This window comes from Perca fluviatilis, chromosome 6 (assembly GCF_010015445.1).
Source record: "Perca fluviatilis chromosome 6, GENO_Pfluv_1.0, whole genome shotgun sequence".
NCBI classification, from domain to species: domain Eukaryota; kingdom Metazoa; phylum Chordata; class Actinopteri; order Perciformes; family Percidae; genus Perca; species Perca fluviatilis.
Genome location: NC_053117.1, coordinates 24,297,866 through 24,324,599, shown reverse-complemented (window position 1 = coordinate 24,324,599; position 26,734 = coordinate 24,297,866). Strand labels below are relative to the sequence as shown.

Genomic DNA, 26,734 nt, shown 5'->3' with positions numbered 1-26,734 from the left:
GGTTCACAATGAAACACGAAATGCTGCAACTTATTATTATTTTCATTATCTATTACTCTGTCAATTATTTTAGTTCAATTGAAAAATCTTTTAGACTTTTAAATTGCTAATTATATCCCTCCAACAGTCTAAAGCCCAAAGATATTACATTTACAACGATGTAAAACAGAGAAACATGGCAAGCTTCTTAGCCAATAATAGTACAAGAATAGGACAAAAACATTGTCTTGTATAACTCATAACCACATGTGACTGTTGGGTCAAGAGAAAAGGGTGTGATACATACAATAAAGAGTGGATATTATAGTACTGTGGTGTTTTATTTAAAGTTGGTGGCCACCGTTTTTCAGGTTAAACAATGCTACAGTATATTAAGCAGCTGTGGTTGGTTTGTTTTATAATGGGATGGTTCACCTTTCTGTTTAAAGGAATGTGGAGGTAAAAAAAATAAAAGACCCCAGATGTCAAGACAACAAATGAAGGTGAATCTTTTACAGAAAATAATATCCTTAATATGGAGATGATGCATGGAACTGAACTAAGCCATCGCTTATGTTCAAACAAATAATTACAGTTTAAACAGCCAGGCAGCCCAGCAGCCTTCATTTTATAGAAAACTGAATATAACCAGGGAAACATATTCTCTATTGAATTACACAGGGCTAAACGTCCCAAAACAGGCCCAGAGTTTATTTTTCCAACCTCTGACTTTGTAAAACTTAAGGAAATGTATGCTAGGAGGCATTTCCCTAAAATCCAGCCTAATTTTTGCTTTGAAAGACACTTGATACTTCTCTCAGCTTGGAAATTGGAAGTATAATCTTTCATCCATTGCCTGCGAAAAAAAGTCCAAGTCTGAAGTATCTGGATAGACTTTACCTTTGTTCTCAGGCTCAGTTAGGTCTGGGGAGTTCAGCAGCAGTCTGCTTGTGTTGGTGTGTTATCCTTACATTTACATGGCCGTGTAATTGTTGAACTTAGCGGTGTGTTCATTCATTAGTGAATGCTTACCTCCCTGGTCCCTCTCCTCATCTCTCTACATTAGCTCTGACAGTAATGACTCGCCAGGCCTAACCTCTTAACTGGCCTGATGCATGCTTGTGGCAAAGCCACTCTAGCTGCCCAGCTAAAATGGAAACATGCCGCTTCAATGTTTTGCTTTTTTCCTCTGTTCCCTCCATACGTTCCCTCTCTCTCCAGTTCCTTCCTTCTGGACAATTTTGCCTTTACAATTTTACACCAAAAAGGGGCTATTCAGTCAAATTTCAGGCATGAAGTCATTCAATTTTACAGCAAAATGTGACAATGTATACTATTATTTGTGTATGTACTTTTTCAAGTGCTGATTTCAAAGACTACAGGAACATGAATTTGTATGCAGTTGATCTAAAAGTGCTGACTTGTCCCTAAATAGGATAATATTATTTCTAACAGTAACAGCCTTAATGTTTTTTGTAAGCAAGTTGTGTAGTTTATGTGTTGCTGGTCACCATTTTACTAGGGTTTATGCAGAGAGGTCAAAATACGTTACAAATTAGTTTTTCAGTATCTACTGTACCGACCGGTAAAGAAATACAAATATCGCTTTACTAAACCCTGGAATGGTGAAACATTAGGTTAAAATGACGTATGGTATAGTTGCTCATGCATAAGAAAATTGCCTTCCTTGGATTTTCACAACTACTGTGTATGTTCTAGCATTTCCAAAGAAATGTGCCATAATCAAATAAAGTCCAGTCATCTGCAGCATAAATGTTGTCATGCTAATAACATAAGACAGGGGAAAATAGCAGGATGTCTTCTCATCCACAGCATATACACACTTATCAGCAAGATAATGTAGCACACTAATTCTGTGAGAATGATAGTGACTTCAGTTTATTCAGATGTTCTCCATTCTCCCCAGCTCATAACCCGATTGAGCACCAATGGGAGATGGTGGAAAGAGAATTAGGCAGCTATGTGAAATTACTAAGTCAGCATGGATAAAGACATCATACCTCAACAAATGTATTTGTTTCTGGGGATAATAATAATAATCAGTCCTATCCGGCAAGAGCTGATAAAATGATCAAAGTCTCTGCAGTACAGTTGCATTTTCAACCACTACAACTTTCAACAACTACATTGAAAATAAATATGTTATTACAGAAGAAAGTATGCAGAATATTTTCTCAGACAGAAATGTGTTATTTATTGCATGCATTTAGGTTTGGAGTGCAGTGGATTCTGTTTATGTTATCAGAAATATGCTGCAGATTCACAGAACATATTCATGAGGGACTTTTAGCCTTTAGGGCTCTTTTACCCTCACTCTATCCAGAGGGCGGAAAAGATACACGAGTTCAGCTATGTGATTCCTGACTGTCTGCAGAGATAAGAGAGCCCAAATAAATCTCCACCCTTCCAAATGGGTTCTAGTGACAGTGGAAATAAAGAGGTTTCAGTTGGCCAGCCAGATGACTGACGTCTTGGTGCCGTTCCCACCTCAGTGACCAGCAGATAAACCCAGGATTAGAGGGAGACACTATTAGACGGCTGCACGCACGCACACATACATACTCACACAAACACGCACACACAAAAATACATGAACCTATGCCTAAAGGCATAGTGTGTCCTCACAAAACCGGCGACCAACAAGCACACACATTCATTCACAAATTCATACAGCTGTACAAACACACTGGTATTTAGGCAAATTCAAGTCTTTGGCGCATTGTACTGTACTCAATTTCAAAATCAATCAAGCTTCAGAATTATGATTCACACTATTACCCAGAGATCCTCTGTGCAACCACTCTTACCAACCACAAAAATCACTGGTCCAGCAACAAGAACATGATCCCTCACTGGCTTCCCACCAGCTTTGCTGGAATGCTCCACCCTGGCTGAAGGTACCACTACCTGGGAATGAACCCATCTCTCTGTGGTGGCCGGTGACCGTTTTGCGCCATCGCCACCCGTGCACCCCAGAAATCATTATTTCTCAGAAATGTTAGGCTGCTAAAAAAGGCTTGGGTGAAGCCAGAGTAGAAGAAGAACAGAAAGAAAACAGAAAGGGAAAGATGAAGGGAACGCCAGAGCAGAGAGTGGAGAGATGTTATCAGGGATCAGAGATTCTGTCTGAGCAGCGGACCTCTCTGCGTTGTGAACTCCTGGCGGCCTGACCTGAAATGATTCCAATCTGTCTCTGGCTGGAGGAAAGACATCCAAAAGGAGATAAAGCCAGTGAACAACTTCATAATGCACACACCTGTTTCCTATACACACTGAGAAACAGTATGCTACAGGTAAGTCCTATAGATAATGTACTGCCATATGAAACAAGACCTTTTGATCAGGCATTTTCCTGGACACAAACTCGAGATCAACTTTTGGCTTTTTGATTCATTCTAGCATCCAAAATCCAAGCAAATATATAAGAAAAATAATAGTCATTAGATAAACATGTAAACATCCTAGCATCCAAAGTCCCAGCAAACATTGATGAAACATTATGAGTAATTTGATTAATATGTAAACAAACTCTTTACGTGTCAAACAGATGTAGAAAGATAATTTCTGATTATAAAGCTAAAGTTTGTTTCTATTAGGGTTCATTAAGAAATCAAACTTAAATTTAAATTAATTCTAAAACAGAACACTCTAAATTTCTTAAATAACAGACTCAGCAATCCCTAACAGTATGAACTAAGCTAAACCTAACTAGCCTTAACTGAAGCATGCCATTACAGCTGCAGACATAAAACATGAAAACTACCCTATTTCCTCCAATGTATGGTCTCGTTATAAGACCTATGAGGTGGCTGTGCACACAAAGCTCTACAGATGTAATGCAAACACCATGGACCCATGAGAGACACAATCATCATTAATGTGGTTGTTCTAATTAAATCACCAGTGCATGCTGCAGAACCAGCTGCCGATAGTATGATAGTTTTCCTGATTAGTTGTCTAGCAGGGTCTCTTCAACCATCAGTCAAAGCCCAAATGGATTGTGAGCCTGTTAAAGTTGGGTCCTCACAGAACAAGTACTGTATACTAGGACATTTTTATCGCTCTAGCTTCCCCAGTCTGTAGGGACAGTATGCTTTCTTCAGATATACCCCAGATACCCCTGGATAGAGTGTCAAATTGTACCGCACTTGTTTATGTGGGACTAAAATAAAATTTGATGTGTACATATTGTTTTCATTTTGGGATTTTGTAATGACATGCTAAGTTGATGTAGTATTGTTCCAACCACAACAAAATAAAGGCCGGGCTCTAGCACAACTTGATCTTTGGAAGCATATAGCAGTTTGAGGAGAGCTCTTCCTTTCACTCTGATTTGCATGGTATTGCTGTTGGCTGGCTGATTATCCCTTGAGGATAATATGGTGCAGTTGTGCGAATGCTGCACCCTGGAGAATGGCCCTTATCTTCAATGGCTCTGCAAAACTCCAGCTGTTTTTTTAATTGGTTGCCAGGATGGGTGAACAACAAGTACCTCCCAGCAGTACTCTGTTTGGTGATGGAGAAGCAGTAATGCGTGGCACGTGGCCAGGAACTCCGAGGGGCTGCCTGGGTCAATAGAAGCAAAACTTGCTGCTGCGATATTCAAAGTTTTTCTCTAGGGGGGAGGAGATTTACATAAGATTTGCCTTCACCACCCCAAAACTGTTCCTGTGGGCGATTGAGTAAGCTAAACCAACATCATTTATTTACTCAGATATTGGCTATCAACCAACAAGGTTATATCACTTAACCTAGCCTTCTATGATACTGTAGCAAAATGAATATCTTTAAGTTTTGGGCAAAACAACCAATTTCAATTTACGACTGTGACATTGATATAGAATCAGCAATTTTCACTATTTTCTGATATTTTATAGCCTAAACAATAAGAAGAAATTAGAGAAAAAACATCAGCAGATGAATCACTAATAAAACAAAATATTAGTCATTGGACATGATCAAGAATAACTTAAGTCTGCCTTGCTTTTAGACAATGAAGATGACAAATCACCAGGCCTGGTTCTAGGCAGGCAATGACCCCAAGAATGCTCCACCTGCCCCACTAATACCAGTATTCTCCCTTCACCCCAAATTTGAAAAATAAGTATTTGATTTTGTCCTCGTTAGTTCAACCAATCTTGAAAATGCCACGTGGAAATCTTATGTTTTACTAATATATAAAACATGGAGACACAACACTTTTCTGATCAGTTTTCCCTAAAGCGGAACTTGGGCCAGACTACATGCGCATAAATCCCAGCAAGTTCGGTGGGAGACCGTGGCTGGAGTAGCCTATACTCTATCTGAAAAGTTTCCTGTTTTTGTGTCCCCTGTTGCAAATTTGGTGCATCTAATGACAGAGATATAGTGTTCACCAGGAAAGGATTTCATAATTGGAGAACTGCATTGGATAAAGAAAAGCCGCTGACGGACACTGAGCTCTCAGCCTCCCACTGAAGCTCCGAAGGGGTAGTGAAGTGGATCTGGGTCTGTCCTTGGCGGGCCTACTGCCATCTGATATCGTGGCATCAGTATTAAATTGAGACAGTTTCATAACCGGTAAAAAGCGCCTCTTACCACCTTTACAAGTGGACTTAGGTACAGATGTTGTTCACACTAATCAAACGATCTGGACTTGGGGTCAAGAGTACTCGGATCAGGGCACAGGTCACTGATGTAAAGCGCCCTTACTGCCACTATACAGCCTATGCTATTATATTTTTATAATTTGAATTGTCACCTGTATATTCCTTCACATAAATAAGATGTTTTCACCATAAATTGGTGCATAAAAATGTTATCAGAATGCAGGAAATGAAGTATTTTGATGCTAAAAAATTCCAGGGAGCGGACCCCAAGACCCCAAGGAAATTACCACTAGTTCTTGATGTCCAACCAACACCTCTAACTTCCCCTCCATTCAAATCAGTCTAGAACCGGGGCTGCAAATCACATTTGTTTAGTCAGTGCAATCAATAGCTGAGTTACTCCAAAGGATTTGGAAACCAATAACTTGGGATGTTCCATATGTCACAATTTAGTGGCACAGTTGTCTAACAGCAGCAAGACTGGATCACTGGTCAAACAGAATTTGAGGGATTGGCACTTAATGTTGCCCCTAGAACTCATTCCTGAGTGCCGTTTCAACTAAGGGAGAAACACAGAGTGATTGAATGACATTTATTGTTCTAGACTGGCTGTCTGGGCAAAAACTATGTGTCCTGTTCGCATAAAAAGCTAATAGTATTAGTTCACTGCAGGAGTTGCAGTTAATTTATTACAATTTTTGCACATGGAGATCTTGTAGTGGATGGAATAGAATAGCAAGCCTTTTCTCTATTTTCTACCTTCCTTTAAAGGATTGTCCATCTACCCCAGTGAGAGGTACTGATCAATCCTTGCCCTGGCACTGGGTTCAACGTCAAACCACCAAACTGAAATGTCACTTTAACTTTCTGCAAGCACTTGTCACTGCAGGACAAGCTTTGTCTCCAGGCTACAGCTGAGAGTTTCATACAGTGTGGTGTCAGAAAGGCTATTTTCCCTCCATCTCACGTTGAAATCGTATTCACCTATTTCCTTTAATGTGTTATTCCTGTGGTTAGGTGGGTCAGAGTCTGCATTCACTCAAGGGATGCCAAAGACAAATCATTACACTACTGCCCCTAGTCACATGCACCCGTGCAAAAGCTCAGGCAAACGCGTGACTCTAGGTACATTTGCAGACACACACACACACACACACACACACACACACACACACACACACACACACACACACACACACACACACACACACACACACACACACACACACACACACCATCTCCAGGAGGGAAGGTAACCAATTTCAAGAGGCTTGACACCTGCAGCCCCCCTCTCTCTCTCTCTCTCTCTCTCTCCCCCCTTCTCTCTATTGCTTGCTCTCCTCTGCTGCCTCAGCTGTCAAGCCACTGAGAAAAATTCATTCACAGTGAGAAAAGGAACCATTTGCAGGTCTGGAGAGAAGATCCTGTCCTGGTTACACTCTGCCCTTGTGAGAAATTATCAACAATTGCCTTTCAAAGCTAGAAATCAACTATGAATCAGATTGGAGCCTACAGATTTAGAATAAATTGCAAAGCAGTAGTTATTATCAGATGATGTATGAATCATGTTTTCACTATTAACTGGTAAGTGGTTGAAGTTCCTAAATATTGAATCTGAATCTCATATATAAGTAACTTTTATGTTGCTCTTGTCCAGACTTCCTCCTTAAACAACTGCTTGTCTGTGGCAGCTATTGGGAGTTCCTGAAATAAAGTGAAGATGATATGATATGAACATATGCTCGATCCCTTTATGAATGTTTCATCTTACCACTTTATGCCCTTAAAAACACTTGCCCCCTGGCTCAATCTGTGCAGCATATTGTAACATATGGCGAGTTTACGATGACTGTCCAGTCACAGCAACCAGCCAATATCAGCCAGTTTAGAAGTGAGGACATGCCATCTGTTAGAAAGCTGATCACACTGCTGCACAACTATATGCTTTTTTGCCATAACTTATAAAACACACAAACTGTGAAGAATGTGATGAACTGTGACAGGAAATGTGGGAAGGGAGATTGCAATGGGACTAAGGAAAGCACCTTGAACAAATCTAAAACCTGGAAGGAAAACAACAACAACATACACTGTGTTTAACTTTGACTGAGTCTTATCAATGACAAATATCAAATCTTCAACCACTGTTTGCAATGAACATGAGTTGTTCGTGAGATAACTGACAAGTCTGTTTATTAAGTTAAATCACCGTGGATTTGTTTTTTATTGTTTTTCTTCAAAGATTGTCAGGATCGAGCTTTGGAAAAGCAAAATTCCACCTACATCTTAGTCGTTCTGGTTCAATGTTACGATGCAGTGATGCACAATGATTTAAATTAAAGAAAATGAAAGAAAGCATACAGTATCTCAAAATTGTAAGAGGATGTGACAGTGTTTCAACATGCCATCATTCCTCAATCAACCTAGCAAAAAAAAGTTGATTTCTATCAGACTGAGCCAGTAATCAAACTTCTTCCATCTCATCCATGCTCCCAGAGCTGTGAACATCAACCATGGAATAAGATGTGGCCACAGCACTTTGGCCAGACTGCAACATTTCCGTAAAACAATTACATCCCATCTGTTTTGGTGTTTATAATTAGTGGTAAACGCCGAGGGGGGAAATTAATCTAATTTGACAAAACAGCAGTAACAGAGTAAAATGGCCAGGCTTAGAGAAGAGTGTATTATACAATGGAAAGGAATAACCACAGAGTCTATGATAATTATCACACACATAGTGGAAGAAGGGCAAAAACAGAGTGGGACACTGCTGAAACTGGAAGTAAGGGAAGATACTGTAGTCATTCTCTACTTCACACACACACACACACACACACACACACACACACACACACACACACACACACACACACACACACACACACACACACACACACACACACTCCCACATGTATACTCTGGCGTTAGCCCTAATATTGGCATGTGTATAGGCACACAGGCATAGTTATTACATTTGGGGGTATATACAGATGACAAGGACATGGTTTCTTTACAGAAAAAACATTTTGAATGAACACTGGCAATTCTGCAATTTGCTTTCTTTTCTTTTTGTGTAATGTATACCTTTTATTTTTAATTTACAGCAGAAGAGGATGTGACTAACTGCAATTTATCAAGTTATGTCTTGCATTACGTTTCTGACAAGATTTTCAAGCAACTAAAAAACTTTGATTTCTTCCCTCCACGTCCTAAGTCATGAATTTGATTATCATTTTATATAAAAAATCTAATGTAAGTGGAAAAAATATTCCAGTACTTACTCACTTGTACTTACTTTATTAAAGTTCCAGTGCTCAAACCTTCATCATTCATTGAATGTTACTTGACGAAGGTCTCAAGTAAAATTCAATGATACCTGTCAATAAGACTGATGCTGTGTGAGAACTTTGCAGTAATATAAAAATATAGTTATACTTTGTACAATGTCTGTACACTCACACAGTACACCATACAGACATATTCAAATATGCTACATATGCTTTCTCTCCCTCAAGCTGTAGCTGAAGTGGAGGAGATGTGCATTATGTTTAATGAGTCGTGTCTAAGGTGTAAATAAAACATTGTCTATCTCAGGTTGTGGCTATGCTGCTGCACTTTCATGGCTTCATTTATTCCTTATATTCACCTCTCTACGCACTTAAAGCCTCCTATCATGGCTGAGAGGGGATACTCCTCTCTCTCTCATCATTAATCATCAGAGCCTGCACCCCTGTCACCCTGCTGGCAGAGGTGCTGTGTTGTGTGCTATTGTTTTGTTCTGTTTTGTTTGTTGTATAACACCTGCTCTATTTTTGATACTGAAGGTCTTCTGAGATGGCGTTGCACTCATAACAGCTCCACAGCGAATTAGATAAATGTTTACCACAAGAGGTCCAGGATCTCTCGCAAAACTTTCAAAGGCAAGTGGTTTACTGCTGCCCTTGAAAGTCTCCAAACAGGGTTTGAGGGGCACACCAATGAATAATGTACTAATATCTCATATTCTAAAAATGTACAATCAGAAAACCACTCTAAAAGCCTTGAATGAGTTAAGGTGCAAGACCTAGCTTCCCAAAAACCTGCAACGCAGTTCATTTATCAGAATCAAAAGACAGTGCAGCAGACTAAGACACAGACACAAACTGACCAGTGTTGGAAATAACGCAGAGTCAAGTATTGCACATTTTACTTCACTATTTACTTTGCAGATTCAGATTAATGATGAAATATATTCTGAATAAATAAATTATGAGGTATTAAATTCGATAGATATGAGACTTTGTTGACCCTGTGGTGAAATTCACAAGCTGTACACAAGTCACACTTATGTGGTTATTTTGGTGAAAGTAACACAAAGGTAGTGTAAAGCATTACAATTCAGAGACAGTAATATTGTAATATAACTATCCATCCATCCATCCATCTTCGTCCGTTTATCCGGTGTCGGGTCGCGGGGGGAGCAGCTCCAGCAGGGGACCCCAAACTTCCCTTTCCCGAGCAACATTAACCAGCTCCGACTGGGGGATCCCGAGGCGTTCCCAGGCCAGGTTGGAGATATAATCCCTCCACCTAGTCCTGGGTCTTCCCCGAGGCCTCCTCCCAGCTGGACGTGCCTGGAACACCTCCCTAGGGAGGCGCCCAGGGGGCATCCTTACCAGATTCCCAAACCACCTCAACTGGCTCCTTTCGACGCAAAGGAGCAGCGGCTCTACTCCGAGCTCCTCACGGATGACTGAGCTTCTCACCCTATCTCTAAGGGAGACGCCAGCCACCCTCCTGAGGAAACCCATTTCGGCCGCTTGAACCCTGGATCTTCGTTCTTTCGGTCATGACCCAGCCTTCATGACCATAGGTGAGGGTAGGAACGAAAACTGACTGGTAGATTGAGAGCTTTGCCTTCTGGCTCAGCTCTCTTTCGTCACAACGGTGCGATAGATGGAATGTAATACCGCACCGCCCGCACCGATTCTCGACCAATCTCCCGCTCCATTGTCCCCTCACTTCGAACAAAACCCCAAGGTACTTGAACTCCTTCACTTGGGGTAAGGACTCATTCCCTACCTGGAGAAGGCATTCCATCGGTTTCCTGCTGAGAACCATGGCCTCCGATTTAGAGGTGCTGATCCTCATCCCAACCGCTTCACACTCAGCTGTGAACCGATCCAGTGAGTGCTGAAGGTCGCAGGCCGATGATGCCATCAGGACCACATCATCTGCAAAAGCAACGGTGAGATCCCCAGCCCACCGAACTGCAACCCCTCCCCACCCCGACTACCCTCGATATCCTGTCCATAAATATTACAAACAGGATTGGTGACAAAGCGGCGCGCCTGGCGGAGGCCAACCCTCACCTGAAACGAAGTCCGACTACTGCCGAGAACCCGGACACAGCTCTCACTTTGGTCGTACAGAGATTGGATGGCCCTGAGCAGAGACCCCCTCACCCCATACTCCCGCAGCACCTTCCACAGTATCTCCGGGGACCCGGTCATACGCCTTCTCCAAATCCACAAAACACATGTAGACCGGTTGGGCATACTCCCAGGCCCCCTCCAGGATCCTTGCGAGAGTGAAGAGCTGGTCCGTTGTTCCACGACCAGGACGGAACTGCGATTGTTCCTCCTCAACCTGAGGTTCGACTATCGGCCGAACCCTCCTTTCCAGCACCTTGGAGTAGACTTTACCAGGGAGGCTGAGAAGTGTGATACCCCTGTAATTGGCACACACCCTCTGGTCCCCCTTTTAAAAAGGGGAAACCACCACCCCAGTCTGCCACTCCTTTGGCACTGTTCCAGACTTCTACGCAATGTTGAAGAGACGTGTCAACCAGGACAGCCCCTCCACACCCAGAGCCTTGAGTATTTCTGGACGGATCTCATCAACTCCCGGGGCTTTGCCACTGTGGAGTTGTTTGACTACATCAGTGACTTCCGCCCGGGAAATCGACGACAATCCCCGTCATCCTCCAGCTCTGCCTCTAACATAGAGGGCATATTAGTCGGATTCAGGAGTTCCTCAAAATGCTCCTTCCACCGCCCTATTACCTCCTCAGTTGAGGTCAACAGTGTCCCATCCTTACTGTACACAGCTTGGATGGTTCCCCGCTTCCCCCTCCTGAGGTGGCGAACAGTTTTCCAGAAGCACTTTGGTAATATAACTAATTACTCTCAAATGACAGTAACTAGTAATATATAATGTATTACATTTTGGAAGTAACTTGTCCAACAATGAAACTGATGCATTTTAAAAATCACAAGAAATTCAAGCCATTGAGCACACAATCTCTAATAAAGTTGCTATGGCTTGATAAGAAGATCACCATTAGTACCCAAATATAAGCTTAGGTTTGGTAAAGAGTGTGACTGAGTAAAACAGCAGATCAAATACAGATCATGATATGAAGAATATAAAAGAACACCTTCACATTAACCCTACTTCTTTTGTATGACATTACAATGCTTAGATTGCAAGTTTACCTCCTTAAAGCCAAATATACTGTAGCTTACAACATTAACCTCCACTAGAAAAAAAAAGTTAACAGCCAACAGGAAACACATCAAAGCAAGCAACACCCAAGGACAAAATATGCCACAATCCCTATTGAGCCCATAACACTTAAGCCCGAGACACACCAAACCGATAATCGGCCGTTGGACAGTCTGGCGAGGTCAGTGACTCGAGTCTGTTCGGTGTGTTCCGTGCCGTCGTCCGTCCAAGGGGCCATCTGCCCTTCATTTTGGCCGAATTTGACATGTACAATTGGCGGGGCGGGCACTGCCGGCATTCGGACTCAAATGACCCATCTGATTGGTAGAGTGCTAACCCGGAAACGGGGAGTGGAATGAGCGTGACTAGAGTCTCTCAAAATCGGACGAAAATCTTTTAAACTGACCTTTTTCGATCTGAAATGAAGACAGATTCAGCAACTGCATGGCCTATTTCTCGCTTAAAATGTTTTCAGAAACATGTTTCAGTGAACTATTTTAGTACAATATGAGATCGTATTCTGAACAAGCCGCCATGACTGAATTTGAATTTCTGGAGAAACCAGACCCACGCGACGAGAGACGTATTATGTCTCGTCGCTTTGGTGTGTTCCAAGGCACTTTTTTGACCAACTCGGGGAGACTGATCAGTCCAACTGCCTTTTCTGCTGAGGGTCGCCGTCTGGTCGGTGTGTCTGGGCCTTTAGGCCTACAGTATAACAGTCAGGCATGAGGGTTTCCTCACCAGTGAAACTTCAGCATGAAAGCATCTGTACAGTGCACAGTGCCAAACATCAACACATCACAATGAATAGCCAGTCAAGTACTGGAGGCAGGTAAATTACAGCAGAAAGCCAGCAAACCACCAAGACAAGCAGATTCACAGGAAAGCCTTAATGTTAACACAGCCACCAGCATTAGCCAAGCATCAACAAACACAAAAACTTAGCCATGGCATCTACTGATCAGCATAGCAAGTTAGCATGAGCAAGTAACGTTACTTAGCTTGTTTAACCCTCATGCCCTCTTCGGTCATTTTTGTACATTTTTCTCAAGTTTTTTTTTTCATTTCGTGATCATTTTTGCTGTGTTACTTCTTATGGCATGTAATTTTGTAGGAATCCTTCTTTTCAGTCAAATTTTTTAAATCCAGTGTTGTTTACTCTTACATGTCTTTTATACTTAAATGATTCATTTTGTACCCTCTGGACACCTTCGAGGCAAAAATGTCCACGCACACAAAAACTGTTATTAAATCATCATATATCAATATTTTTTTCTGCTTTTTTTTCATGAATCACTTAAACAACTTCTTACCTAATCAAAACCACCAAACATTCAATCATTTTCAGGATTTTAACCCTTTAAATGCCAGTTTATGTATTTGAAGTATGTCATTTTTTATAAAAAAAAACACAAAAAATGATTTTTTTCCCATATAATGAATAATATGTAGATGGGGCTTTGGTGGTGATTAGAGGCTTGGATATGTCAAAGATAAGCAACAAAACTGATTTGATTGCATTAGTATTTTTATGTAATTCCAGATACTCCCTCTGGACACCTTCGAGGCAAAAATGGCCCCTTTGACTTCCATTATAACCACATGTTTTGATCTCACTGCCTTTACAGTATAAAACCATGCATTCTGTAATGTCAGCATTTCATTTGGAAGAAAACTAGTCATATTTGAGATTTTTACAGTATTTCACCAGATTCAACCATTTTGCCCTTGTAGGCCGGTTCGGCATGAAATTATAGTTATATTATGGAGCTGTGTGTGTGTGTGTGTGTGTGTGTGTGTGTGTGTGTGTGTGTGCACGCGCGTGCGTGCGTGTGTGTGTGTATGTGTGTGTGTGTGTATATGTGTGTGTGTATGTGTGTGTGTGTGTGTGTGTGTGTATATATGTATATTTGTGTGTGTCTGTGGGTGTGTGTGTAGGTTGTGTGTGTGTGTGTGTGCGTGTATGTATGCGGTGTGTGTGTGTGTGTATGGTGTGCAGTGTGTGTGTGTGTGTGTGTGCATGCCTGTATGTATGCATGTCTGTGTGTAGAGAGAGTTTGTGTAAATCTGTAAACAAACAATGATAATTTTAGTGGTGAAAAAAGCGCAACCTTACTTTAGCCAGTTATATTATGGAGCCGTGTGTGTGTGTGTGTGTGTGTGTGTGTACGTGCATGCCGTCTGTGTGTGTGAGAGAGAGTTTGTGTAAATCTGGGTGAAAAAAGGGCTTCTTTTGAAGGATGCATTTCATGTGTCTTTGAAGACGTGCTTGACTAAAAACATTGTTTCCTGCATTTGTTGTAAACAAAAACAACAATTAGTGTGTTCATGCACCTGGCTCTAGAGAAGGAGAAAGACCTGGAGCAGAGAGAAGGAGCCTTTATCTTCCAGCCAACTGCAGGACTCATCTGAAGATGACACAAGTTTCTGGAGTCTGACAAAATGGTCACTGGTGTCCTCCAACTCTGTGAGTGCCTCTAACCCTTCCTCTGAAAGTGGAGAGGACACTGAAGATCCTGTCCATCCTAACATTGAATGGACAGTGAAGAATTGGCAAGTCTGGTCTCCATCTAATACTGAGACGCTGCGCAACATTCAAGCATCGACCGTCATGCTGTCAGAGCCCACGAGATATGCCATATCAAGAATCCATGATGTGGCATCCTCTTTCGACCTTTTCTTCACTCTTGACTTGATCCAGCTGATTCAGGAAATGACAAACCTACACAGGAGGTGTTCAATCTCAGGATGGAGTGATGTGGATGCTCAAGAGATTTTAACATACATGGGACTTCACACTTGGCTGGTGTGTACCGGTCCAAAGGGGAATCCACCCGGAGCCTGTGGGATGTCCATAGTGGGAGACCAGTCTTCAGGGCCACCATGTCCCACAAACCATTTGAAATGATAAGCGCCAGTTTACAGCAAATGCAGGAGACAATGTTTTTATTCAAGCACGTCTTCAAAGACACATGAAATACATCCTTCAAAAGATGCCTTTTTTCAGCCCTAAAGTGATCATTGCTTGCTTACAGGTTTACGCAAACTCTCACACACACACACACACACACACACACACACACACACACACACACACACACACACACAAACACACACACACACACACACACACACACACACACACAAACACACATACACACACACACACACACACACACACACACACACACACACACACACACACACACACACACACACACACACACAGCTCCATAATATAACTATAATTTCATGCATCGGCCTACAAGGGCAAAATGGTTGAATCTGGTGAAATACTGTAAAAATGTCAAATATGACTAGTTTTCTTCCAAATGAAATGCTGATATTACAGAATGCATGGTTTTATACTGTAAAGGCAGTGAGATCAAAACATGTGGTTATAATGGAAGTCAATGGGGCCATTTTTGCCTCGAAGGTGTCCAAAGGGAGTATCTGGAATTACATAAAAAATACTAATGCAATCAAATCAGTTTTGTTGCTTATCTTTGACATATCCAAGCCTCTAATCCCCACCAAAGCCCCATTCCCCTATGATTTATTTTATGGAAAATAATTAATGTTTTGTTGGGTTTTTCATAAATAATTGTTACTTCAAAGATTTAAAACTGGCATTTAAAGGGTTAAAATCCAGAAAATTATTAAATTTTTGGTAGTTTTGAGCAATTTACAAGTTGTTTAAGTGATTTATGAAAAAAAAGCAGAAAACAATATTGATATATGATGATTTAATATCAGTTTTTGGATATACGTACTTTTGCCTCGAAGGTGTCCAAAGGGAGTATCTGGAACTATGTAAAAAATACTAATGCAATCAAATTAATGTTGTTGCTTATCTTTGACATATCCAAGCCTCTAATCACCACCAAAGCCCCATCTAGATATTATTCATTATATGGAAAAAAAATATTTTTTTGTGTTTTTGTAATAAAAAATGAAATACTTCAAATACATAAACTGGCATTTAAAGGGTTAAAATCCTGAAAATGATTGAATGTTTGGTAGTTTTGATTAGGTTAGAAGTTGTTTAAGTGATTTATGAAAAAAAAGCAGAAAAAAATATTGATAAATGATGATTTAATAACAGTTTTTGTGTGCGTGGACATTTTTGCCTCGAAGGTGTCGAGAGTAAGTTTTTTTAAGGAGGGCATGAGGGTTAAGTGGAGCAGTGATCCTCCTCAGCATGTCAATGGAGCGCAATCCAACCTACGTTAAAAGAGTGGAGCTAATGGCGGCGTCTACCTGTATTAGCTCGTAGTGTTAGGTCCATATATTTGTCATGATGTTTAGCCGAGACCATTAATGCAGCAAGTATTCAGGCAGTTAACGTTACATGCATCTCCAAAAATACTGACCAATTTCTCTTATTCATGAACAGATTTTTTTCCTCTTCTTCTTCTTACAAACAAAAACACTTAATTACAAACAAACAATATTTAGCATAAAAATGTGTATTACATATTTTTATTGTTAGATATGATGTTGTCAATTAGTTGTTATTATTTTAATGTCTTTGTATTAATTAACATTATGTCATTTATTTTTGTATTTATTATTACAAAAATTGTAATTGTATTTATCCAGTAAGTACAAAGAACGGGGTGAAAATGGGCAGCAGCACATAAGTATGATGGTGGCACAACAGTCCAGTCGTTGGTTTCGGATAATGTAGTTTACAGAACGGGCTTTTTTATCGCGGTTGCATCGGTGCTAAGGTACAGTAGCTAATGATTTGAAACCATTTTGCCAAGTGCCTGACCTGAATTGTACAATGTTGCTGTTGTCTTTCACTGCACCATAAGGTTGTTACAAAGGCTCTGTTAGACTGATAAATTAGTGTGTTGTAGCACACTAACCCCTAACCCTAACCCTAACCCTAACCCACATGTGGTTACAATCCGTATTAAACTGTCTATGTATCATGTGCACAACCAGTTTGGGAATACAAATTAAATTAAAAACAGTCAAAGCCTATTTAAAAACTTTTTTGGGGTCCCCTGCTGGAGCTGCTCCCCCCGCGACCCGACACCGGATAAGCGGACGAAGATGGATGGATGGATATTACAATATTTTATTTCATAGACCTGTTTATATTTTGATGTTAACTGTTACCAGCACTCCTGTATTTCTTGCCTTTATGTTTGCACATATTGTGTGCACACTTGTTCAATAAAGTTTTATTTACAAAAAAAGCACAGAATATTTTTGTTGTGTTGGCATCACTCATAATTAAAATTGTAAAACCGCCCTATACTTGGTAGAAATGTTCAGTCAGCCATCAAAATACCTTTACTTTAATTGTTTTAATCAACTCAAAGGACTCCATAATTTTAACAAATTGTATTACTTGTAATTGTACAAAGCTGTATTTTAATTGTATTACTGGTTTTGGTCACAGTTTTTGCAAGAATTAAATCTATCCATTACAATTCCAGATAAATACAGCTTAAACAGTTGGATCACTGACAGGCATTATATAAACAAATATCCTACTTCCATATCCCTACATACCCTTTTTATTCATTTCAGACGATGTGGGATATAGTACATGGACACTTCAGCACATTGCAAAGCTACATACACAAACATTCAAAGTCATGCCTATTGCACAATTCGAAGTCTCAATTCACCTGACTTGCATGTTAATGGAATGCAGGAGCAAACCAGAGAAATACAAGTGAACAAGTTCTGCCCCATTGTGCCCCACATAAACTTTACATTGACGTGAATATGCTATATTTATTTCATCACACGGTATTGTTTAATGGTCTTGTGACCTGACCTAGATCACTTGTCCTATTCTTAGAGGCTTCATGCGTACAAAACCAGAGATGATCTTATAGCTTGGATCTTTAGGGAAATCAGGTTGTGTTCTGTTCAAAAAGCCAGAACACAGGACATGCCTGGAAGGAGTCAGAGAGGCATGAAATCATAATGCTACCCTTCCTGTTACAGTGAACAGACCAGGTCCAGTGGCCATCTCTGCTTTACCAAGATTAATGGCTCGTCTCACAGGTTGGGTTCCCATTACGTAGTTTGTCCGTCGCCACCTCGTTACAGACACATCTTTCACTGTCAGATAGCAGAAGAAGGCAGTCAAATGGTCACACCCCTGCAAACCTAGCTTGCATAAACCTGATATGCTCTGTACAGCACATGGCTAAGACCAGTAAATCCTCACCCCTTACACTGTGCACACATGGTCAAAACTCTGCATTTACCTACTGTATAAGCAAGTGCTTCACCTTTTCATGTCTGTCTTGATTTATATTTATATTTATTTATAATGAAATTAGGCTTGGATTAATACATTTTGCTGTTCAACAAGGACTGTCTCTTACTGTAAAATGGAAATCTATCTCAACTGTATGGAGCTTTTTAATTTGACTCATGTAGACTTTTCTCTTCTTTTACTGTATCCTTTCAAATTCAGATACCCAGCAGTGTGATCTGTTGTGTATCAGTATACAGTATCCCTACCTCCCTGTGTGCACGAATGCAATTGTAAATCTGTGCTTTTGTGTATGTGAAAAACCTGTTGGTTGGCACAGATTTTGTCAGTCAGAAAATTTCCAGGGACCCACCATCTGACAGCTGGATGAGAGACTGTAACTAATGGTCTGGTGTCAAGCCACGGATAATGTATAGCTCCACAAACAGTTGGATGAATAGGATATGGCCAGTTTGTGCGAGAGCGTGTGTATGTGTGTGTATGTGCACGGTGATGAGTGATATGCGGTGTGCAATGGTGATATACTGTCATTTGTGTGCTTATGTGTCTTGGCATGTGCTCACATGCTTGGTTGGTCATGTGTGCGAGGAAGGATGCACCATGAAGATATTTTTCAAATATCAAGATTCTTTTTCCCAGGAATTCAGGCCTCTGCACCTCCTCTCCTATGGCTCTGATGAGTAGCTCTGTAAATAATTCATAGATAATTCTACATGGTAAGTTATTGTGTTTTTGTGGACCCATTTATCTTCATAGTGACTAATTTGCCCTGTGGTGTAATGGCACTGAGGGCTCTGTGGGTGTAATGGGAGTCAATTACATTTTCTGGAGATATGATTGCTCCAGCTTTTTATTTTCTTGCACAAATACAAATGTGCATGCACGTAACACACACACACACACACACACACACACACACTGCATTGGAGTTCATGTGCATAGAAAAGTCTCCTAAGCTTGAGTGAATGCAGGCACTCCATCCCTCACAACCATCCGCCTATTTATCTAAGTAAGCTACATGTAAGCTGTTATTTATGATGAGACTCTGGAGAATTATGTGATCTAAGTAGCTTCTCTCTTATTATTGCCGTAATACGCATTAAAGCATTAAAGCTAGCTGTGTTTTCTCTCCTGGTGGGTTCGTTTATCCATATTCATGAGGATGGGAGAATCTGAGGTTTGCTAGGTTGTCAGTACATTTATTTTGGATACCTCTCTCTCACACACTCTCTCTCTCTCTCTCTCTCTCTCTCTCTCTCTCTCTCTGTCTTTCTCCTATGAGAGATTAGAGGGATCAGATGTTAGGAAATGTAATAAACAGCTGTGATGGGCTGTCATGTCTGTATAATCTCTCTGGAAACAATTGGCCAATACTTTGTGACATACAGACAACACAAGTTATGAATACAACACAGAGATGCATTTGATGAAGCCTGTGGCTCTGGAAGACATGTTTTCCACTTTGTGGCAACTCATTTTGTCATCAAAAATCTATAGATTCTTCATGTTTTTAAGAAGTAAAACAGGTATGCCTATTATGGGTCTCAAAAGAAAGTTTTGAACTTCTAAACATTCATGTTTGATGATCAAAACCCAACGGGTGCAAACTTTGAAATTGACAAACAGGAGAAAGTGAACAGAGTGAGAAACAATTTTGAAAACCTGTTTGATATCTACATATGTCAACAAGATCTCTAATAGTTTGCTGCAATCAATGAAACAAGCAGTTATGAAAAACAAACAGAACATAATTGGGGAATGGCACTTCATTACAATTTATGGCTGTAACTGCAGCCATAGTTAGTGTTCCTGTTAGATGGGACCACACACACAGGGTGAAGAGAATAAAGCAGATGTATTTAATAGATGCAATAAACTGTTGTCGCTGGATGAAGAGAAAGGATGAGGGAGAAAAAGAGCAAGACAGATGGTAAAGAAAGACAAAGGGAGTGAAAGCGATGGAGAGATCACTCACCTCTTACCTCCATCCACCCGTCCTTCTCCTCCTCCATCCCTAGGTCCCTCCGTCCTGCTGACAGAAATACATTAACTGAGACATGCTCGCCTTGAAGTTCCTCCCTCAGCAGCTGCTGTCTCAAACACTTTATTGAGTTATTGAACAGAGAATATATATATATATGACGAATAGAGTCAACAGACTGGGCTTTGGTTTACATCCCTATCTAAACACTTTGTGTTTACTCTAGGAAATCAAAGCATAAATCTGATCTCAGCCCACATGCAGATCAATAGCCTGCTTCAGATACCTTCAGGTGTCCGTCAACAAACATGAGTCATATGGCATTGAATACAGAAGCTCTCCGTTTAGCGGCTTATTGCAAAGCCAAAGCTTTGTGTAATTATCCAAGTGACCGGTTTGTCATTTGCACATGCAGAAGTTGTAAGTATTGGGAGAACACAGTAAATGATGTATGAAGTGTCAAGACACTTGGGATGTCACTCGGATGTACATTTTTCTGATGCTAAATGCATGACAGCACATATTTATTACATTGGTCTTATATCTTTTTGAGTGTTAGCACAAGAAGGGTTAACAACAGGGCTAGTAACCCTCGAGACACACACATCTGCCAGTCTCGTTCAGACCCTCATCCTCCCTCAGGCTGTATGGATGTCTGTCAGCATTGCCCCCCCCCTCATCTGTCCAGGGGTGAAAGGAAAGGATGAGAGGGGGAGATATGGAGGTTTGACCAGAGGGAGAAAGGCTGTAGATTTTTCAAATATCAATTCTGACAGCTACATCTCCTGACTGTCCACAGGTCTAATTGTGTATGTACACTGTGTTTGTGTATGTGTTTACAGTTTATTTCCTGTATGCATACAATACTTGATGCGAAGAGTGCAGCTAAAAGGGTGGTAAGAACTCTTTCTATCTGTCTCTGTGTCACTGCATGAGTCAGCATGTTGTTTACTGACGTTGCTGTTGAAGCAACAACAGAGCCTTACCCTCTGAGTCCCAGTGTGCCTCATTAGCTGTTGCCATTTCAGCTCTTGTTCCCTTGTTAATCACCTCAGTCGATCACCTCTGTGCAATCAGTTAAATTTAGTGATTAAGTGGGGAAAGGTGAAAAATGCAGCTCAGTGTAGGTTTAGGCACATGCCTGCAACCAAAGAGTGCAGGTTCATTTGAGAATAGATCAGAATTCTAGCTTGTGTGTGTCCCTCTCAAAACGCACTGTTACGGTACTTTCATTTTTGTTACTTAAAGGCTGTTACTGTCTTTGAAAAGTCACTAAATTCCTTAGTTATGTTATATTATTTTCATTTAGTTTCGATTGTAAAACCTGTGCACTTTCTCTGAGATGGTGGAGTAGAAGTATGAAATATATACGGTGGCCCTGAAGTGCAAATCACGACAGCAAATAGGAAAACACGACAACAAATAGGAAAACATGACGGCAAATTATAAAACACAACAGCAAATGGGAAAACACGACAACAAATAGGAAAACACGACGGCAAATCATAAAACACAACAGCAAATAGGAAAACAGGACAGCATTAAGTTCTACCGGAAAAGGTAGGGTCTATTTAGCAGAGGACAGACCCTCCTGATTGGACAGACGCACTGTCTGTCTTTTAACAGGAAGGAGAGGTGATGGAAAAAACACGGAAAAGCGCCTCAGTGTCTATTCTTTTAACAGTTGACTGTCCGTTTCTCATTTCAAAACACTGGACCAAATGAATGTGGAACTGTGAACTGTGCTGTTCAATTTTTTTGTTGAGATGAAGAAGGTGAATCAGCTTGCAGGAGAATATTCTGTGAGGAACTTTGCCCAAAACGGGCAAAGGTAGGTAACGTTACCGACACTGATAGGTTTTACAGTTTTTTCCAACTGCTTACACACAAAATCTTTTCATGTCACACAATTTTTGAAACCTCTCACTCAAAGTGCAAAACTACACAGCAAATCTCCAGCCTTTCACTCATCTTTCAATAGCATAAAACACTTTTTTCAAAACATTACACACAATTCTCTACCTAAGACACAGAAATCTAACAGGAAGTGACTTGCTATCCATTTCTAAACACAACCAATCAAAATGCTTCACTTATTTACCAGGGCACACACACACTTCTCACATTTGCAAACACATTATGTCATAACTGAACACTAACCAATCATTGCTTTAGTATAGGCCTATACATAGTTCAAAGGCCAGATTACCTGTTTTGAACAATGGATGCCAACAATAGACAGAGAGCAAGGGGAGTAGGAGGAAGAGACAGGGGATAACAACGAGGAGGAGGAGGAGGAGGGAAGAAGAGTAAGAAGGAGAGCCATCTCTGATGAGATCAGGGAGAGAAGCCCATCTTGAGTAGCTTTATAGTGGCGTCCATACTGCATGCAACTATCTAATGACTATTTCAGCATTACAAATCAATCAGATTTTGTTTTGCACAAAGTGCATACAATTCTGCCCACACCCCCCTCCCCCCCGACACACAAACACGGACAAACACTCACAACACACACACGCACATACACATATTCTTTATTCTAAAAATGATACCTTTGTTTTACATATGTTTATACTTTTGTTTTCTTGTGTCATGCTACTGTAAACAACACTGAGCTACTCTTACAAATGTAATGTTTTGACCAATAAATATTTTCTGTTTTACTGTAACATTACATTGTTTTTACAGTGCACTTTTCAACCACTTTCAGCAGATTACTTTCTCTCTAGAACATTGTAAATGTAGATATAAACCTATGAAAGACAAAAGAGCTTTAGATTTAGAACAACAGTGTGCACATGGTATATCCAAAAATTTACTATTATGAAAAAAGTGTTTGCCATTTGATGCAAATGCTTCATTTTGAGATGTGTTTATGGTATTTTGAATGCAGTGTTTCATTTTGAAGGAGATGTGAGGCATTTTGCATTTTGTGTGAGCAGTTTTAGGAATTGTGTGTAGAGTTTTGAAAAAAGGAGACATAGTTTTGAAAACGTGTGTAAGCAGTTGGAAAAAACTGTAATGTAAGCAATAGCCGTTTTCTCTTATTTATCCCATGTCAATAAATTAAAAACTTGTGGGAGTTAATGTTTGTAGTAGTCATAATACTTACCGGTAAGGAGAATTGCATCAATTAATCTTAATTACATTAAGTTTACAGTAGCTAACCCTTTACATTAGCTTGTAGTTGACTGCATGTATGTAACATTGTCCAGTAGCTTCTAGCTTTCAGACAAATGCAGTGCAAAATATGATCAGCAACTACAAGGTAAACGCTACCAGCTAATGAGCTACCACAGGCAGTATGATATGCAGTAAACAAGTGAGAAAGGTTAAATAGTACTGAACACACAAGCTGCAAGGCTACATCCAACATATAAAAAGTCATAACACCATTGATAAACACCCACTCACACAGTAAAGGTAGGTGTAAGTGTGTTAAATTGTCAACAGTTGTCAGTTAAAACCATGATGAAGAAACTACACCACTACAGTTACATGAAGTACCTTCATGTTACAGTATGCTTACAGTTTTTCTCAATTGTTTACACACAATTACTGGTACTTGAGACACAATGACCACAACATGTAACTCATGCTCCAACCCCCTTAACCAATTCTGCTGAACTACAAGCACAATTCCTGCTTTACACTCAAATTTCAGTTCTAAAACACACTTTTCTCAAAACACTACACACAATTTCTCTGCATTTGGCACAATTTTCATGCAGAAAATCTCTTGTTTTCACAAGAAACACACTAACATTCAAATATGAACGCTGACTCATCACATGGGCAAACACCCATCACACAGTTTTACAATTAGCAATCAGAGCTTTAGCATAAAAGGGCAACAGGTGAGCTCTTCTGTTTTGGAGCAATGGATGCCAACATTGGAAACAGAGGCAGAGCCAGAGGAGTGAGAGTAAGAGGAGGAGGACGGGGAGGACGGGGAGGACGAGGACGAGGAAGGGGAAGGCCAAGGACCGTAATCTCTGATGAGATCCGAGCCACTTTGGTTGATCATGTGGTCAACCATAGTCTAACAATGAGGGAAGCTGGGCAAAGAGTACAGACAAATTTGAGCAGGTACACTGTAGCATCCATCATCCGGACTTTCCGAAATGAGATGAGGTAAGAAATATTCTCACTACAAAATTGCAATACTACATATAAATACAGTACTCAGTGAGTACAGTAGTACAGTATTGCCTGTGGACTGTTCTGTAGGACTGTAAAAATAAAGTATGTTTCAAGTATTTGGGAAATGTATTCCTACTTTGTATTTACAGTATTTTACTATTTGTTTGGCAGAACTGAAAGATTACCAACACAAGGTGGTCGGGAACGTCTTATGTCTCCTGAACAGGAAACTGAAATAATCAACATGGTCCTAGAAAATAACGCCATAACATTACGGCAAATACAAAGAAAAATCCTAGAAAACAATGAGATGTTTCAAAATATTGATAGGGTAAGCTTATCAACACTGGACCGTGTCTTGCGCAGAAATAATCTGAGGATGAAGCAGGTCTACAGGGTGCCATTTGAACGCAATTCAGAAAGAGTCAAAGAATTGCGACATAACTATGTGCAAGTGAGTCCTAATCAATAATCCTAATCCTAATCAATCAATACAATCCCACAATTGATGCATAATCTCAACACTGTATAAATTATACATATTTCAGTATTGTAATCATAATGATTGTGCTCCACAATAGTGACCACTCCATGTCTATTTCTGATATTGTCATGTGTGTTTCAGAGAGTCCTTGAGCTAGAGGTGGCTGCAGTGGAGCACCAGTTCATCTTCATTGATGAGGTTGGATTCAACCTCACAAAAAGACGAAGGAGGGGAAGGAATATCATCGGCCAGCGTGCCATTGTTGAAGTCCCTGGCCAGCGCGGAGGGAACATCACAATGTGTGCAGCGATTACCCACCAAGGCGTCATCCATCACCATGCTACCCTTGGCCCCTACAACACTGCCCATCTGATCACGTTCCTGGACACCCTACACCACACACTCATTCCACCAGATCAGGTAGATGGCCCAGAGCAGCTCAGGTATGTTGTCATTTGGGACAACGTAAGTTTCCACAGGGCTGCTCTGGTTCATAACTGGTTCACTGCCCACCCACGCTTTTTAGTCCTTTATCTCCCTCCATATTCTCCATTCCTCAATCCTATTGAGGGAGTTTTTCTGCCTGGAGATGGAAAGTATATGACAGAAATCCACCAAACGCGGTATACCTCTTCTCCAAGCTATGGAAGACGGGAAATATAGCAGCTGATGCTTTTCATGGCTGCAGATCGCTACTAGGCGATATTTCCCCTGCTGCTTGGCCAGGGGAAAACATTGCTTGTGACATGGATGAGGTGCTGTGCGCGAACCCGAAACAGAAGAGAGGATGCAGCATAGTTTTTTTTTTATTTTTTTTACGGTATTATTTTATGTAACTGTATACAGTAAATTCTTCTGTTTTGTATGTAGACCACTGTATGTGAAACTTTGTGTTGGTTTGGAATGGGATGTACACGGTGTACATTGTTTTTGTGGGAAAAATAAAATATATTTGTTACCGTGTATTTGTGTTTTGAGTATAAGAACAATATTCTCAAATTCTTTTACAACACACTTATGTACTGTCTGTAGCAAGTGTAACACTGAACCAAAAAAAAGGCCTAAGTCATTATGATGAATGGAGAAGTGTTTTCAGTGTTTTACATTGAGCACATCAGTGTTCATCTGGTTCTTATAAATGTCTATTCATATGATGGTTTGTGTGTATCATTTGAAAACAAAATACCCTTTTGAGAAGAAATAACATTATTTTGAATGTAAAGTTTAATTTTGCAGGAGCATTGAGGAGTTTTGCCCATTGTGTGTGTGTTCTTTGGAATTGTGTGTAGAGTTCTGAGAATATGAGGCATGCTTTCAGAAAATGTGTGTAAACAATCGAGAAAAACTGTAATATACTTTTATATATAAATATATACAATTCTAATCTTACCAGGACTGGTTGAATAACTACTGGACTAACCTAAAGCTTTCTCCTTCTGTCTGCAGTCTTGAAGCAATCCCATCATCGGTAGCTGAGTCTGATCGTCGCTTCATGTTGAATATACTTGATGCGTTGATGGGGATGATGATCACAGACCTTCCAGGGCCAGGCAGAGAAGAACTCTTCAATTGCATTCAAGAATGGAGAGTATGCGGGGAGGTTCAGTACAGTGAAGAGTGGTTGATCTGTAAACCAGTTGGGGACCAAAGCAGCCCTATGGAAACTAACATTGTCCCATATGATGACATATCTGGTCTGCTTTGGTCTCTCAACATTAGTGAGCATGTCATGTAAGGTGTCCAGAAATGTAATGATGTGTGCAGTGTTATATGGGCCTAGAATTGCATGATGG

At 40.5% G+C, this 26,734-nt stretch overlaps 1 protein-coding gene across 1 annotated transcript; it reads left to right on the top strand.

Moving 5' to 3' along the window:
* The first annotated feature begins 24,194 nt into the window (after positions 1-24,194).
* LOC120561047 lies at positions 24,195-25,604 on the top strand. The gene is made up of 3 exons (XM_039804014.1): positions 24,195-24,448; positions 24,629-24,911; positions 25,083-25,604. Exons 1-3 carry the CDS (start codon positions 24,195-24,197, stop codon positions 25,602-25,604), a joined length of 1,059 nt encoding a protein of 352 aa, XP_039659948.1.
* The last annotated feature ends 1,130 nt before the right edge of the window (positions 25,605-26,734 follow it).